Here is a 15,989-nt window from a genome sequence, read left to right as displayed (position 1 = left end):
CCGTTGATTAGATTGACTTTTCTCTCAGTACTTCGCATAAAATAATATAGAAAAATAACATGTGTACAAATTTGTTTATGTAACGTTATTTGCATTTGCATATTGCAGTAATTTTTTCTCCTTTCTGATATTTTCTTCTAAAATTTATAATTTGAAAAGAACGATGAAAGGATGCAAAATGCATTTTTTCTTTGTTTTGAGGTGGTAATTTTGTGATTGCTTTTAAGAGTATACCAAAGGTGACATCGGAATTCATTTCTATGTTACTGACTTATCGTATTCATTAAGTTTTTGCTGCGTTTACATAATTTTATTAACGATCTCATTTGTATGGCATCGTTATCATATATTTATGATAAAAGACTATAAAATATTTTGCAGTTGGGGGATTATGCATATGATTAATGTTTGATGCTATTGCTATTTATACATATTTTTCTATTTTCAAGTTAGTCTTTAATTTCAAGACCCCAATCAAGTTAAATTCTAACGAAACTTTTGAAATTAGGTCGTTGGTAGCATTATTATTATTTATTCTCAGTAATTTTTTTATCTTTACTTTTTCCAGTTTGTTTGATAGGTGCACAATGACTGCAATTGGTGTTCCGATTAAAATTTTACATGAAGCTGAAGGTCATGTTATTACACTTGAGACGACAATTGGCGAAGTATATCGCGGTAAATTGAATGAGGTAAACTGCAATTTTAATTATCTGGACTTGTTGAATTGTTGTTTCTACCTAAGGAATTCATTGCATGAAATGACCAAATAATCAGGATAGATGTATTTTATTTCTTGTTCACCTGAATAGATTTACAGCTGATAATTTGATTCAGCCGAAAATCGGATTGCGAGATGTCACTACTTTGTCATTTCAGGCAGAGGATAACATGAACTGTCAAATGAGCGAAGTCACGGTAACTTATCGAGATGGAAGGACTCATCATTTGGATAATGTTTTTATTCGTGGATCAAAGATTCGGTTTATGATTTTGCCAGACATGTTGAAGAACGCACCAATGTTCAAGAATATTGGACGAGCCCAAAAAGGAGCTGTTGGTATGGGAATGGGAGATAATCGTGATGGACGTGGCCTTCGAGGTAAACGATTTTAGAGAGTTTTAGTTTTATCATTTGAATATGAAATTTCCGAGATAAGAATTTCAGGAATTGTTCTAATTTTAATGAGGACATAAAGCTAAGGTTGCATTTATAATCTCTTATGCTACTTTTTTTTGAAAATATTCGTTTTATTCACTTTGAGGACGTGGCACTGCATTTCGGGGACGTGGTGGCCCACGTGGCAATCAACGTGGTCCAGGGGGGATGCCTCGACCTCAGTTCCGAGGATGATCCATTGGTCTCATTTTATTCAGTTTATGTTTTGTTTTGTGTTGGTTTTTTTCTCATGCTCACTCATTTTTTCCAAAGATAATTGTAATGCCTAAAATGATGAGAAAGCTGATTGGTAAGCTTTGTCAACTTCAGTTATTTTATATTATTTGGATGTAATCAATTTTTTTAAAGTATCATACGATGAAATGAGGAATGTGAGAATTTGTTATATGATTTTTTGAAAATTCTTGAAAAATTATTCAGTGTTATGTCAATCATATCTTTTAAAACTTAACTGTGCTTAAACATTCATCAAAAGCAATTTAAAACCCAATTGGTAAATGTACTCAAATTCATGTCAGATATTTTGCAAATTTTGTGCTCCAATTGGCAGATGCTATACTTATTTGCATAAATCTATTGAAAAATCACATTTTTCGTCCAAAAGTATTCAACCTGTTTTTCGCAGACCAGTGCCGAATCACTGTTGTTTAACTCGATTATCATCAACTTTTTATTTACAATAGGTAATATTTGCGGTAGTTTATTCCCATTTTCTTCTAATTATATATGTAGAATTAGTTTTGTTTACCAACAGAAGAAATATTTAATTATGGACCTTTCCGGAGCTGGTGGGTTTCTTTTTCGAATGCCATTGCATCTAATGTTTCCTCTGCTTGTAATAATTTAGTTTCAAGTAAGTTATCAAGTAACCATTGGAACTAGTTGCAAGTGGTTGAAAATAAATGAAGAAAAGTGCAGAAACATTGGGAAGAAAATCCTTTAGTAATTGATAGTTATTATTTTTCTCTAAATATCCAACAAATTATTTCATGGATATAGTTCGCACTAGTTTAAATGATTGTCATCAGCTCTGAAAGATTTTATGTGGTAGGGAAATTAAACAAAGTATGCTTCTCAAATATTACTTTTACATTTATCTCAGATTTATCAATTGTGAAGGATGTTTCAGGTTATAACTACTAATAATTGTTGTTTTTTTTTTGCTTTGTTTTGTTTCTAATTTATTATTGCATGAACTATATGAACTTATCAGTTATGTCCAGCTGTTAGATGATATTGGAGTTGTATCAATGGCTGGACGATTTCACAGTTTTGATCCATTATCACCATCTGTGCTATCACCCACAATTGATAATCAAAAACAACAACAATTAAGCTCTTTCAATGCGGAACCACTGGAACAATTACATCGGAAATATCAGACCTCATCTGAATCCATAACACAGTGGTTTCAACATATTGTAAGCATATTATTACTATTTTGTTCTCATCATTTTACATTCTAGTTTTTTTCTTGTATTTTTAAAATTTAATGGAAATTTTTTTATTGAATTTGCACACCACAAAATTGTTAACAAAATTCATAAATTGGTAAGCATATTAGCTGTATTAATATTGCAACATTTATGATATACGTGTATGTTAATTTATAGAGTAATAATTTCAGATTTTCCTACGGATTTTGAAGGCTATTATTTGCCTTGGACTATATTGCATTCCAGTATATTTTATTGCTGCATGCATTTTGCAGATCTCTCTTTTGCATCCTTTCCAAGCAGCTTTAGGTAAATGAATTTTATGAAGTTTTAATTTTTTTCTTTGTTTTGTTTCAAAAATTCTTAGGTTTTTGAGTTATCGGATATATGAAATTTTTTATTTCAGAATTTCTTATTAGTTTCGATTAATTGAATTTGTTATAAGAAAATTAGGGACAGATTATTGAATTGCTTAGATTTTGAATTTTTTCCTTCCAAAATTTTTTATAAATGATTTTGCTTATTAGTGTTAGAATTCTTTGAAAAGTTTGGTTAATTTATTTTACCAGCAAACCATTTATAAGTGGTACATTTAATCATACCATGAAGCTTTTATGCTAAACGCATTGAGATGTTAAAGATGTATTTATGATCTTAAATGTCTATTTTTAATATCTTTATTGATTAGACAAATTGTAGTAGTTTCCATCCTTATTGATCAATTAAGTAATATGTTAATTAATATGTTTAAAATATTTGCAGATTGTTTCTCGTTGTTATTTTCATTTCGAAGTATTCTATATTCATTCCTCTTTACTATTTTTGGTGCAATTCATGCTGCCTTGTTTGCATTCTTCGTGTTACGTTTTGATAGCGAAGACAGGTTATTCAATTGTTTGGATTTTGGAGTTTTTTGAAATTTTTTAGTGAAATATTGTGTCTTTGCCAGATAAAATTTTACATCAAAGTTTTTTATAATTTTTTGATACTGAGAAATAAAGTTCAGTTATTACTTTAATAGAAGCATTATTTTAAATAAAATATATATATATATATATATTTACATTCTAAATGTTAGAGAAAAGATCTATTATAATTTCAGATGGTTATATTTCTATTTTTTTTTTATTTTTTTGTTTTATAGGCTATCTTATAAATCCTTAAGAGCATGGCTGATTTATTTTGGATCGTTGAATACTGCGCTCTCACAAATTATTTGCCTCTCAGTTGGTTCCAGTTCTCCTGAAATTACGAGGTATTTTCATGCATTTGTTTTTTAATACATGGACATGAATTTTATTTTTTTTTTCAAAAAAAAAAAAAAATGAAATTGAAATAAATAAACACCAAAAAATTTAGTGTAATCAAAAATGCTTCAGGTTTTTCATCTATTCACTGGTTACTGCACAGGCCGTTATTACCTTTCATGAAGTTTTTCATAGAAATTATCGATTAGTATTTCCACTTATTGAGGTAAACCTTTTTAAGGTATTCCTAAGTTTTATTATATCCTCATCTATAATTCGTCGTAACATCATTTTATTGTGATGCGTTTGCGTTGTTCGATAAAGTGTGGGAAAATGAAAATCACTCACGAGCTATATATTAACTTACATGTCACATTCATTTCTTTTTTTCTTTTAATTCATTTTTTTTTTTTTTTGTGTTTTAGCTATTTTGAAGAAGTTATGAACAAATAAACATGAAGGGGCAGCAAAAAATTATGATTATAACTTGTTTAAAATGAGTATATCTGATATTTACTTTTTTTTTTTTTTTTTTTTTAATGTTACATATTTGTTAATATTTCGTGGGTTTTACAAGTTCTTTTTAAAATTCTGATTTAGAAAAACATTAAGGTTATCATTAAGACTTTTTACTTTAGGAAATTACTTCAAATATTTGTTTTAATAAGCATTTTCTAATACTCATAATTCAATTTTCAGATGCGACCGTATATGCAATTCAATTTCGTTTTAACACCAGCAATTAAAAATATTTTGGACACAAAGTTTTCTCAAATCCTGAAATGGACTGCATTTTTTATATTAGCTTGTGGTAATCTATTTTCGTTTTTTATCTTCTTTTATTATTTTTATTTACTGTGTTAATTATGTCTATCTCTTCTATATATATAATATTAGGAATTTTTCTTAGCATTGCTGACGTCACTTAAATCCAAAATGTATTTGGCATGAAAATAAGGAGAAATGAAGTTTTTTACTTTGATTCATTTGGTGCTGAAATTGTGTTGTACTTTCAGGCTTACCATTATTTGGTTTTTCATTGCTACGTAATCTTTTCGGCATCTCTTTATACTTTAACGCTTTGGTACTGTTATTAGTTCACTTCTTCCTGCATCATATTGCTATAGGATTGATCAAAGTTTTCATCCTTCAGGTAGTTCTTTCGCAATTTTTCGGTTATCCTAAGTGTTAAGCCAATCAATAACATTCCATTATTATGAATAAAATCGTATTCTAGCGTTTATTTTATTTTTTAGAATTATGAATTCTCCATGCCACCACCTCATGCTGTATTAAATCCGACACCAGAGGAACAGAGGACATTGATGAATGCTCTTGAATCTAATGGCATTATAAAGGTTTTTTTTTTAAATTTTATTGAGCAGATAAATTTTTTTGTCGAATGATGCTTTAGCTTTGGAATTTTTATTTTCTTATTCTTCAGGCTTTTGCATTTTGGGATTTGCGTTCATTAAGTGCTGCATGTCATCGTCGCCGTCAAATTATTTTTTCATTAAGTCAGCCAGGTAACTGTAATCAGTTGATAACACAGTTTAATTTCATTAAAGACTAGGAATTTTTGATTATTTAACGATAAAATCTTAAACTGCTGTTTTCAAAGGATGGATGAAAAATAGATCGATGTGTTTTATCTATGCATTGTATATTAAGAAGGAGGAATTTTAAACTTTTACAATTAATTTCAAGTTCTCTAACAGAACTCCAGAAAATTATAGGTGGTCATCCTCGGAACTGGAGAGCTATAAAACTGTCTTGTCTGCGACACATAGAGCGTCTTAGTTTGCTGTTTGAAAATGAAAATGACCGAATCCGATCTGAAACATTTGCAAGTGTGGTATGCTTCCTTTGTTTATTTTGTTTTTTTTTTTTTTAGTTTTATTATTGTTAATATTTCATACTATTATCTTGCAGCAGTTCAGAGTGACATTATTTGTACATTAAGTAAAATTAGCTACGATTTTACTGAAACTGTAATTAGTTGAATGATGTTGTTTGAGGTTTGACCTTGCTGTGTTTATCAGATCTTATATTTCTTTATCATATTTCAGGTTTTTTTTTTCTTTTTTTCAAAAAAAAAAAAAAATTATGCAACGTCGTTATCATTAAAATAATGAATTTTCTGTTTAGACTGCTCCCTTATTACCATCATCTGGCCATAATCGCCCAGCTATTTTAGGTCAAATGGCATGGCAAAAAGGTATTTGATGCTTCCAATTTTGCATTTAAGATTTTCTGAGATGCAGTGTTCATTGCTCCTGGACAAAAAATTATAGGATATGTTGATTTTTTTTTTTTACTATTAACTCGATAAATGTCATTTTTCAGATGGTCTTCGTCAACGTTTAGTGCCTATAAATTTGCGGAAAGAAAGCAAAGATCCTTTTCATGCTAATACATTCTCATATTTTCTGGATAAATTTAAGTCTCTCATTCATATCAGTCATCATATTGTTTCATTCTTCGATGTCTATATTGGTATTCTTGCTATAGAAAGTCAGTTAGTGGAAATTCTTTTTTTTTTTTGTCTTGTTTTGTTTGCCAATTTATTAAAAGGGATTATAGCTAACTTTATTTTGAGACTCATAATAACTTATCAGTTCTATTATAGTCTAGCTACTGATTAAAATGAGATTATAGCTAGGCATTAATAATTTGGTTTCATGAATTATAATTCCCTTATACCATCTTTTGATAGTGGCTTATATTGTAGTGGTATTGTAGTTCTGTGGAACGAAACTGTTATTGTCTAGTTGTAATGCCATTCTTATCAAATTCTCGATTAATAAGATTTTTCTGGTAATTTCTAGACCACGTATTCTCCCTTTATCTAATTAGCGTTGGGACCCAGCATTATCCTTTTTGAACAAAATGCGCACATTTTTAAAGTTAGTTTTAACATTGTGAAATTGTCTGAAGTTTTTGTTTTTTTTTAAGTTGTGACAAGTTTTTAAGTTTGTCTGTGATAATTACCTTGAATTCCAATTTAATTTGTATTGCAATAAATAACTTGAAAATTACCTTCTCTTCAGGTGTTTCGGCACTTATTTGCGTATCATTAAATGAGGATCGTTTCGGTGTGGTACAAAAAGATTTACACGAAATAGTATTGGTATTGCTTCAGTTTTGTAGTCATCTCGAAAGATATATGCGATCCGTTAAAAAGGTTAATGTTTGTTTTCTGTTTTTGTCAAATCTTTTTTAAGTAATTGATTAATTGTATGGGTTTTTTTGTAACAATTTTGTAAAGGTTTGTTTTTTTTTTTTTTTTTTTACATTTTTTTGAGAATTGTGATATTTCTTTTTTTATTGATATCATTTATGAGCAAGAACTTTACATTGTTTTGTTGCATATTTCCTGTATTCATCACTTTTTCTCATCATAAGCGTAAGATAATGAGGATATACTAGGATTTAAATGAAGAAGTAAATATAGAGCTAGGCGGTACCAGCTTTATATTTAATTCTTTTTCTAAATCATTATTTAAAAAATTATTAAAAATATATACTTTAAGAATGCCGGCATTTGGTGGTTAACTACAATAATTAATGTTTGTGATTTTTTTTTTTTTTTTTTTTTTTTAGGACAAAGAATGGCAAAACAAAACCTGTTCACCTCTTCTCACTTCAATTACCATGGCATTGAGTCGTATGCGCTTCACATTTCCTGAAGGTTCAATGTATGTATTTCTTAAACTCGATTCGTCAGTAGCATTTTTTTTTTTGTAGTATTTCATTTAGAAAGATTGATTCCACATATTAGTTTGGCGTTTTTTTTTTTTTTTTCAGATCCAAACTACTAAGTGTTCAAGAAGCAACTTATTTCGAGAAACTGACGTCGTTTGATTAGAAATCGCGTGTACTGTTCTGTATGATCTCATGCAAACACTGAGTTCTTAAAGTTGTCTCAAAAGTTTTCAATATAAGAAAGTTTCTTTAATTCAAAAAGAAAATTATAAATACCAAAGTGCAAAAGTCTTAAAGTTTGCCGAAAATTTTTTTCAGAAATTTGAATTAAGAGTTTTTTTTTTTTTTATAAAATTGAAAGAGTAGAATTGTGTGCTTGTTTTACTTATTTATTCAGTAAGTTAAACCATTTTCACGTCATTATTTCCACAGTTGAACGGTTTTTTATACGTTACATAAAATTAGAGAATTAACGAATGAATGAAAATACGTGTATTGTTTTGATTATCTGTAGTGAAACGTATGTCAAATTTTTATTTAAATATTTCAAAATATTTTTAAAAAACGAAAAAAAAAAAAGATTATTATATTATTCATATTAGATATCGATTCATGTTATTCATTTATCATCATTATTGCTGTATTAAACCTGTGAATTATGGAATCATTTGCATGAGTGAATAGAACATTGTATTATTCAGCTATATAAAAGAACACTTTTCGAGATAAATCTGATGTATCAATTAGGAATCCTACAAACAAATCTATCATACACGTTCAAATCATACGTAATTCATTCACAATGGCAATGATTTTATAATATTTGATTTATACTGTTCTTGTTAACGATGTTGCAAAATTTTCCAGTATTTTCAAAAAATAAAATTGCATATCTCAAATCTAATTTTAAAACATTACATATTTTATACCTTCCCATTTATGAAATGAAGCAGTCGAAGTATTTAGCGATGCAAATGTTATTTTTACAATTAATTTCAAGGTGAAAAAGAGGGAACAAAAAACAGGAAAAAGGTTTTAATCCTTTGATTTCTTTCTACATCCATTAACTTAATTAATCTTTATGCTTGAATTAAAATCACAAACTTATTTTTTTTTTTATTTCCCCTCTTTCCTTCTTGTTTCAATGAATTAAATTCAATATTTATGAGCTATTGAATTCATAATGATCAGAGAGCAATTTCTTTGTGTAATGTTTAATTTTTGAATATAATACATTTTTTTTTTTTTTTTTTTTTTTTTTCATATCATTTTGAATCAAAGGAAAAAAAGAAATTCACCCTTCTAAACTGAATAATAATTTAATTTTTCAATAAAAAAAGAATGAAAATTGAAACCTAATATAGTGCGCACACGCATAATAGAAAAGGTTTTCTTTTCAGAAAGTTTTAATTTACATTTTCCATTTTTATATCTCTTTACAATTCATGTATATGCTATCATATAAAATTAGTCTAACAATTTTACGAACTATAACTTTTATCAATAGGTCATCAGCGCTGTCGTAAGCATTTCTTTTTCTTCCTTTTTTTAAAAAAAAAATCATTTTACTCTTCTTCTCTTTTTAGCTGATTTTTTTTTTCTTCCGGAATTTTTATGCATAAATTACCTAAAATAATTTTTTTAAATGAATTGTTTTTTAATCTAGGTCTTTTTAAATTTTGTTTTTTTTTTTTTTCAAAACATAATACTTTATTATACTACTGAATGTTATCTGTATCATATTCACTTTAAAACTAAATTGGAAAGAAAAGAAAAAAACAAATCTTCAAGTATTTAATGATAAGTTGTAAGGGCATGAATGCTAATTAAATCTATTAAGAATTATATTGACAAAGCGTTATTATTTTTTTTCCTTAATGTTTAAAATTTTAGCTTATCAAAAATTACATATTTTAATGTTGTTTAAACTAATTTAAAAATTTTATCAATTTTATTACTTATTGGTTACTTTCTTCGTTATTTTTTATTATACCTTCAAATTAGATCATTCATTTCTTTTTGCCGGATAATATAACTGCAATTTTTACAGAGTTTGCAGCATTGGTTTGCTAAATTTTCGACGGTTTTTTCGTTTTTCTTCTTTATTTTCATCAACCAAACAGGTACCTTTACCATTTATATTCGAATAATTTTTGATGTCTGTACGACACTTTTTCGAAATATTGACAAAGATATGAAACGGAAAAAGAAATACTCCTGAAGAAGGTTTATTTGGTTTAAAGGAAGTTTTTGCTTTGTTAAGAGAAGTTTCTAACACTCAGATTTTTAAGAAAAGTTTGGAGTGCTAAGAGGAATTTTAGTATATTATAAATTCTTCGTTACGTAGTATTGGCATACATCCATTGTTGCATAGGTAATTAAAGTGTGTGGTTTTCTTCAATCATATAAATTTGCTCTCGGAATTTTTGAGTCACAAACGGAGTAAAATTTCATCGAAGTAATATTATTAGCGGATTGCTGTTCAGAATAATACGATAGGCGACAAAATGTCCGAAGAGGAATTAACTGGCAATTCGTCGAAAAAGAATAAGCATAGAAGTTCACCATTAATGGAATCATCGAAGCCAACGGACAATAAAAATCCAATTAGTCCGAGTGCTCTTGAGATGCTGATGACGAAGTTAGAAAAACTGACGACCAAAGAAAAAGAAAAAGGTATGATTTGAAGTTGATGAACGTAGTTTGTTGTATTAATCCAAGTTATCTCACCAAAAGTCTTAACTAATAAGGTAGGAATAGGAGCACTGAAATGAAGAAGGTATTTAGCAATGTTGATTTGGAATGAAAACATTTTGGATAAGGATAAGGATATAAAGAATGAAATGAATGGAGTATGCTATTTAGTGATATGCTATTCTGATTTTTTTCAAAAATGAATATATGTATTATCATTGATTATATGGAACTTATTATATTTAACCAGTTATGAACTTGTATATATATATATTTCTTGAACCATAAATTAAAAATGGTACTAATGAAGGTTACAATGATTATATTTCCTTCGTTTCTAGTATTTGTATGTATGAAGAGTTCTATGAGTTCGGCCGTTTTTTTTATTTGTCGAAATATTCCAGCATCTTCAATATGGTTTTCCTTTTTTTTACCATTTGCTCGTTTTCCTATAAATTATATCCGCTACGTCGGTAAAGGCCATACATCTTGAACACGATAAGAGTCAGTTGAAATATAGGAGTATAAAAAATATATATTTCAGATACGAAGCAAAAGTTATCATCATTGACAATTGAGGGTATTGCTGAATATATTCGCAGTGGTGAAGTTAAAAATATAATTGTTTTAACAGGAGCAGGCATATCAACATCCGCTGGCGTTCCGGATTTTCGAAGTCCAGGTTTGGTTTCATCTTATCATTGTTTTTTTTTTTTTTTTTTTTTTAGATATGGAATGCATTACTTTTACATTTTTCTTTTCAGAAACTGCTGTGTTATCACCATTAGTTTAATATTTTACAAAGGATATCTTAAGTTTATTTGATAGTGCCACTTTATAGTTTTCTGTATTGCGTTCATTTACTAAGCAGTTATTATTTCTATCACTAAACGTCTTAGAAAAGAGTGACAATTTATGGATTGTACATGTTTCAAATTTAAAATTTTTTGAAATTCAGGTACTGGCTTATATGATAATCTATCACAGTACAATTTGCCGGACCCAATGGCTATTTTTGATATTTCCTATTTCAAGAAACATCCTGAACCATTTTACAAATTAGCAAAAGATTTGTTCCCATCACATTTGAAGGTGAAGCTTTTGCAAATCTAAAAAAACAAGAAGAAATCAGGAATTTTCATTTCTATTATGAACGCTAAGGAATCGAAATTTTTGTTTGCTTAATCATTGATTCAAAGAAATATCATTTGTCATTATTATTTGTCATAAAATGATGTTTTGGGCGTATAACAAGCGAAATTTTGGAAAAAATTTACCACACTAAAGTAATTTCTATGTTTTCAGCCTACTCCTTGTCATTATTTGATTCGTCTAATGGATGAAAAAGGTTTGCTGTTAAGGTGGTACACGCAGGTATGTTACATTGCAACTAGCATGAAATTAATAAAAAAATCCTGTGCTTTGTATTCTTAAGTAAACTTTTGTCTTAATTCTTTCGTTTTAATTAATGAGATTCACCAAATGGCAAGCATATGTGTTTGTCTTCATTACTTATTATGTTTCTTCTGCTTTCGGCTTTCTTCACAAACGAACACATAAGCGCAATTAGCACGCTTATTGACTTGATCTTTGGATCTTACGATGCTTGTGAGGATTTTTTCTTACGGATAACTGCTCATTTTTAAGCAGAGGAATAAAGCCAATATTCCAAGAAGAATCAAGGAAATATACCATTTTTTGTTCTCATTTATTTATTCAAAGAATTATATGTGTTTTCAGAATATTGATTCCTTAGAATTTGTGACAGGCATCAATGAAGATAAGTTGGTGACAGCGCATGGATGTCATCACACAAGCACTTGTTTATCATGTCGTGCAAAATTTGATCTGAATTGGATAATGAGTGAGTACTTCTACATAAATGTTGCATATCTGCAAATCGTTTGATATGATGACTATAAAGGGATAATAATTGGAAGTAGGATTTAAAGTTAAAATACAATTATACTGAGGAGTAGAGGTGTTATTTAGTTCCGGCCATTTAGTCTCAATTGTCATTGAAAGTTTCGGTTGCAAGAGATATCACTGAAGTATAATATACTTTGCAAGTATTTCCGGAACGGTAGAACTGAATGAAAAATCCATTTCCGTAACTTTTTCAGATAAAGTATTTGTGGAACATGTCAAAGTAGCACACTGCGATAAGTGTGGTGGAATCGTTAAGCCAGATATCGTATTTTTTGGCGAAAATCTTCCTGCACGATTTTTCAATTACTCAATCAGAGTATCTTTTAGAAAGTATGAAGTAGACAGGTTGTGTAAAAGTTGCTGTCCACTTGATACCAAATGTAGTTAGAAAAGGCCGGAATTAGTTGATCATAAACATTTTCATCCTTATTATTCGAAAAGTCAATAAATGAAATATTTCCAGGATTTTCCCAAATGTGATCTTCTGATTATTATGGGAACATCTCTCGTCGTACATCCTTTCGCAGGATTAGTTGATGAAGTAAACGATGATGTGCCACGATTATTGATCAATTTAACAGAAGCTGGACATAGTACAAGCTCATTATTTCCATATGGTGGTAGTTCTGGCTTATGTTATCATGATAAAGATAATTACAGGTTTGCTTTTGAATGATAGTAATAATAGCAAAGAGTGATAACAGTGAAATGAATGTTAGTCAATTTAAGATGAAAATTGAAGTTAGAAGTGTGATAGCCAACAAAAATTATACATTTTTATCAGAAATTTTCAATAAAATTGCAATTTATCTTTCTTTTTTTCATTTACTACAATTAATATAATTTTCTTCTATAACTGTTATTTAGAGATGTATTTTGGCAAGGCACAACAGATGATGGTGCTTGGAAATTAGCCGAATTATTGGGATGGAAGACAGAGTTGAACAAATTAATAGAGACAGAATTGAAAAAAATCAATGAAAAGGAGGAAAAAGATGAGAAAAATATCAAGTCTACTGTTACAACAATTGATAACATCAGTATTAATGAAGAAAAGAATGGGAAATCGATTGAGCGAGACAAATCAGTTGATGAAAAATCAAACAAATTATAAAATATATATTTGATTCATTCTCCTTCCTTATTCTTATAAAATCTTTATCAGGTGAATATCCAGTGATTATTCGGTGGTTGTTTTTTTTTTTATCAAAGTATTTGTATTCCTCTGGTCAGTGATTCATGCAGTAATGTTTAGTATGAATTTTAAGTCATTATACTGCAGGATTATACATTACTTTTCAAAAGATTGGCAGTGAATAGCTGCTAATGTCTTCAATAATTATGTTTTTTTCTTTATTTCAATAATTTTTTTTTTTTTGAGATTTGTAATGAATTTAATTCGTATGTTTAGAAGTGCTGTACAGTAATTTGGGTAATAAAACTGCAATTTTTTTTTTCTGTTACAATATGTTAACGATATAAGAATAAGGATTGAATTCAAAATTAGTTCATTTTCATCCTCATTCACTGATCTAAAATGAATTTGTGAGCAACTATAACAATTCTTTTTGCTGCTATGTTACAAAATATTTTGAAAATATGTTTTACTTGTATAATTGAATATTCAGAAATAAAAACTATTAATTTGTAATAAGTTGTAAAATTAAATTCTCATACATATTTATTGTTCCATTATTAACAAAGTGTTAAATAGAGTTGACTAATTAATTATGTAGCGAAATGCTGGCTTTAAAAAGAAAAAGTAAATCGGACAGTTTCTCATCTTTATTTCGTTTTTTTTTTTTTCAGAAGTGAAAGCAATATTTTATAATAGTTAGAAATTCTAAAATTAACAACAATTAATCTATCTTTTTTTTTTTATTTCAACTTAAAGTATTCTGATATTAATTAAATTGTTTAGCTAATGGTCTTATGTAATCAATAACTCTCGAAAATATCTTTGTATCAAATTTTGATTGAAATGATTAGTAATGGTTAGGATAATTTTTTCTTTTAATCAATTAATTAAGTAAATATAATTAAGTAAATAAGTAAAATATAATTAGCCATTAATAAAACAGAATTCAATAGCCAACGGCTTTACTATTTTTTTCACATATATGAAACTTTTGTATAAAAGCTATTGAATAGTTATTTTTGTAATTTTCACTATTCAATTTAAAAATAGCTTGAAACTTGTAAATTAAATTTTCTTTTTTTCTGAATTATTTCATTTCTTGGAATTCGATATAATTGAATGTTTCATTTATTATTAGTGATTTACATTTATTTATTTTTTTTAAATCCTTAAAAAAAAAACATTTTTATCAATTGGAAAAATCAGCGCGTAATACTGATAATGGAAATAAATTAATTGAATATATATTTTTTGATTTCTTTTATTTGCAAACATTTGATTAAAACATTTATTTCCTTATTACAATTACAACAGAAAAAAAAAATGGTAATATATTATCAAAATGAATTAATCCATTATTGAATTTTTCTTTTTATGTTGTGAAAAAAGAAAAATTTATTTTAAATTATCAATTTATCAATTTTAGCAATTGAATTTTAGCTATTTTCCGATTAGCTTTACTGGTAGATAGAAAAAATAAAACGAAATATAATTAAAGTGCAATTTTTATTTATAACAAATATTGCATTCTAAAAAATTAGCAAATTATATTTTATCATATTAAATTGAAAATGTTTTTATCATATTTAAGAATTTCAGTATAATGATGAACTTTTGAAGAATGAATTTAAATTTGTGCTATATTAAAAATTGTCAATAAATTATTGCAGAAAATTAAATTTTTGAATGTTTGTTTTTTTGTTTAATTTGCATCGTTTTTTTTTTTTTATTTTTTTCAATTCCTTTTATTTTATTTTGTATTCCTACTTTCTTTATATTTTAAATAAAACTATCAACAAAATAGGGAATTCAAAAAGATATATTATATTATAAATTATTTTCTCTCTTTTTTTTTAGTAAAATTTTTCAACTATTAATGCAAAAAATGCACCAACTATAATTTCCATTCATGAAATTTATAACTTTTCGTAGTGAATTTTGTTTTAAATTTCACAGTAAAGTTTCAGCAAAGTTTGTAAATAGCATTAAAAACAAAATTTTCATAACATCAAAATTAAGATATCTTAATTTAAAGAAGAATTTAACGCATTGACTGTCAAAAACTTGGATCACAAAAATTTCAGAGAAAAGAAATTTAGATATTTCAAGGAAAGAAAGAGAGAGAGAGAGAAGTTATTTTTAAAATGTTTGAAATAAAAAAAGAAAAAATTACTGATAACTGATTATCTAAGAAATAATCAAATAATCAGATAGTTTTAACCCAGTTTTATCCTTATCATTTATATCATTTCTTCTTTACTTATTTTCTATTGATCCATTCTTCTACTACTATTCAGTTAATAAATGCGGAAAATAATTACTTCATAGAATAAAAAAAATTGGAATAGTTTTCGCGCAATTGTCACAACAGACTTTCCTTGAAGATTCCGATGCAGGAATATAAAAAAGAAAAAAAAAATAATTTTAATTAACTATAACAACAGAGTTTCCTCGATAATTTTAATTAATTTCTGTTCTTAAGAAGAAGCTAATAAGTTATTTGTTCAAATTATTTAAAGACTTCAATTCCTGTACACAAATAATTAAATGATTTTAAACAATTTAAGAACTGCTAATAAACCAATAAGCTATTTACGACAAAAGCTATTTGAACAAAAAAAAAAAAAAGAAAAAAACTTTCTTTGACTGAAATGGTTAAT

At 27.4% G+C, this 15,989-nt stretch overlaps 3 protein-coding genes across 3 annotated transcripts; all 3 read left to right on the top strand.

Annotated features, from left to right (window-relative positions):
* Positions 1-587: 587 nt before the first annotated feature.
* Positions 588-1,354, top strand: Bma-snr-1 (small nuclear ribonucleoprotein Sm D3, putative; the record flags this gene model as incomplete). Its single annotated transcript, XM_001895026.1, has 3 exons — positions 588-692; positions 880-1,102; positions 1,266-1,354. The coding sequence occupies 3 exons, from the start codon at positions 588-590 to the stop codon at positions 1,352-1,354; spliced, it is 417 nt and encodes a 138-aa protein (XP_001895061.1).
* A 1,076-nt stretch (positions 1,355-2,430) lies between these two features.
* On the top strand, positions 2,431-7,731 carry Bma-npp-22 (Uncharacterized protein; the record flags this gene model as incomplete). The annotated part of the gene is made up of 15 exons (XM_001897500.2): positions 2,431-2,601; positions 2,808-2,925; positions 3,379-3,499; positions 3,761-3,871; positions 3,996-4,089; positions 4,563-4,674; positions 4,880-5,016; positions 5,120-5,221; positions 5,308-5,389; positions 5,600-5,718; positions 6,012-6,081; positions 6,210-6,377; positions 6,914-7,047; positions 7,467-7,561; positions 7,671-7,731. 15 exons carry the CDS (start codon positions 2,431-2,433, stop codon positions 7,729-7,731), a joined length of 1,695 nt encoding a protein of 564 aa, XP_001897535.2.
* Positions 7,732-10,075: 2,344 nt separating this feature from the next.
* Bm10453 (transcriptional regulator, Sir2 family protein) lies at positions 10,076-13,305 on the top strand (the record flags this gene model as incomplete). The annotated part of the gene is made up of 8 exons (XM_001897499.2): positions 10,076-10,244; positions 10,807-10,944; positions 11,221-11,354; positions 11,568-11,636; positions 12,003-12,126; positions 12,386-12,507; positions 12,655-12,851; positions 13,059-13,305. 8 exons carry the CDS (start codon positions 10,076-10,078, stop codon positions 13,303-13,305), a joined length of 1,200 nt encoding a protein of 399 aa, XP_001897534.2.
* Positions 13,306-15,989: the final 2,684 nt, after the last annotated feature.

Source organism: Brugia malayi, assembly GCF_000002995.4.
Source record: "Brugia malayi strain FR3 genome assembly, contig: Bm_v4_Chr4_scaffold_001, whole genome shotgun sequence".
Taxonomy (NCBI): domain Eukaryota; kingdom Metazoa; phylum Nematoda; class Chromadorea; order Rhabditida; family Onchocercidae; genus Brugia; species Brugia malayi.
This window is presented reverse-complemented; position numbering and strand designations above follow the sequence as displayed.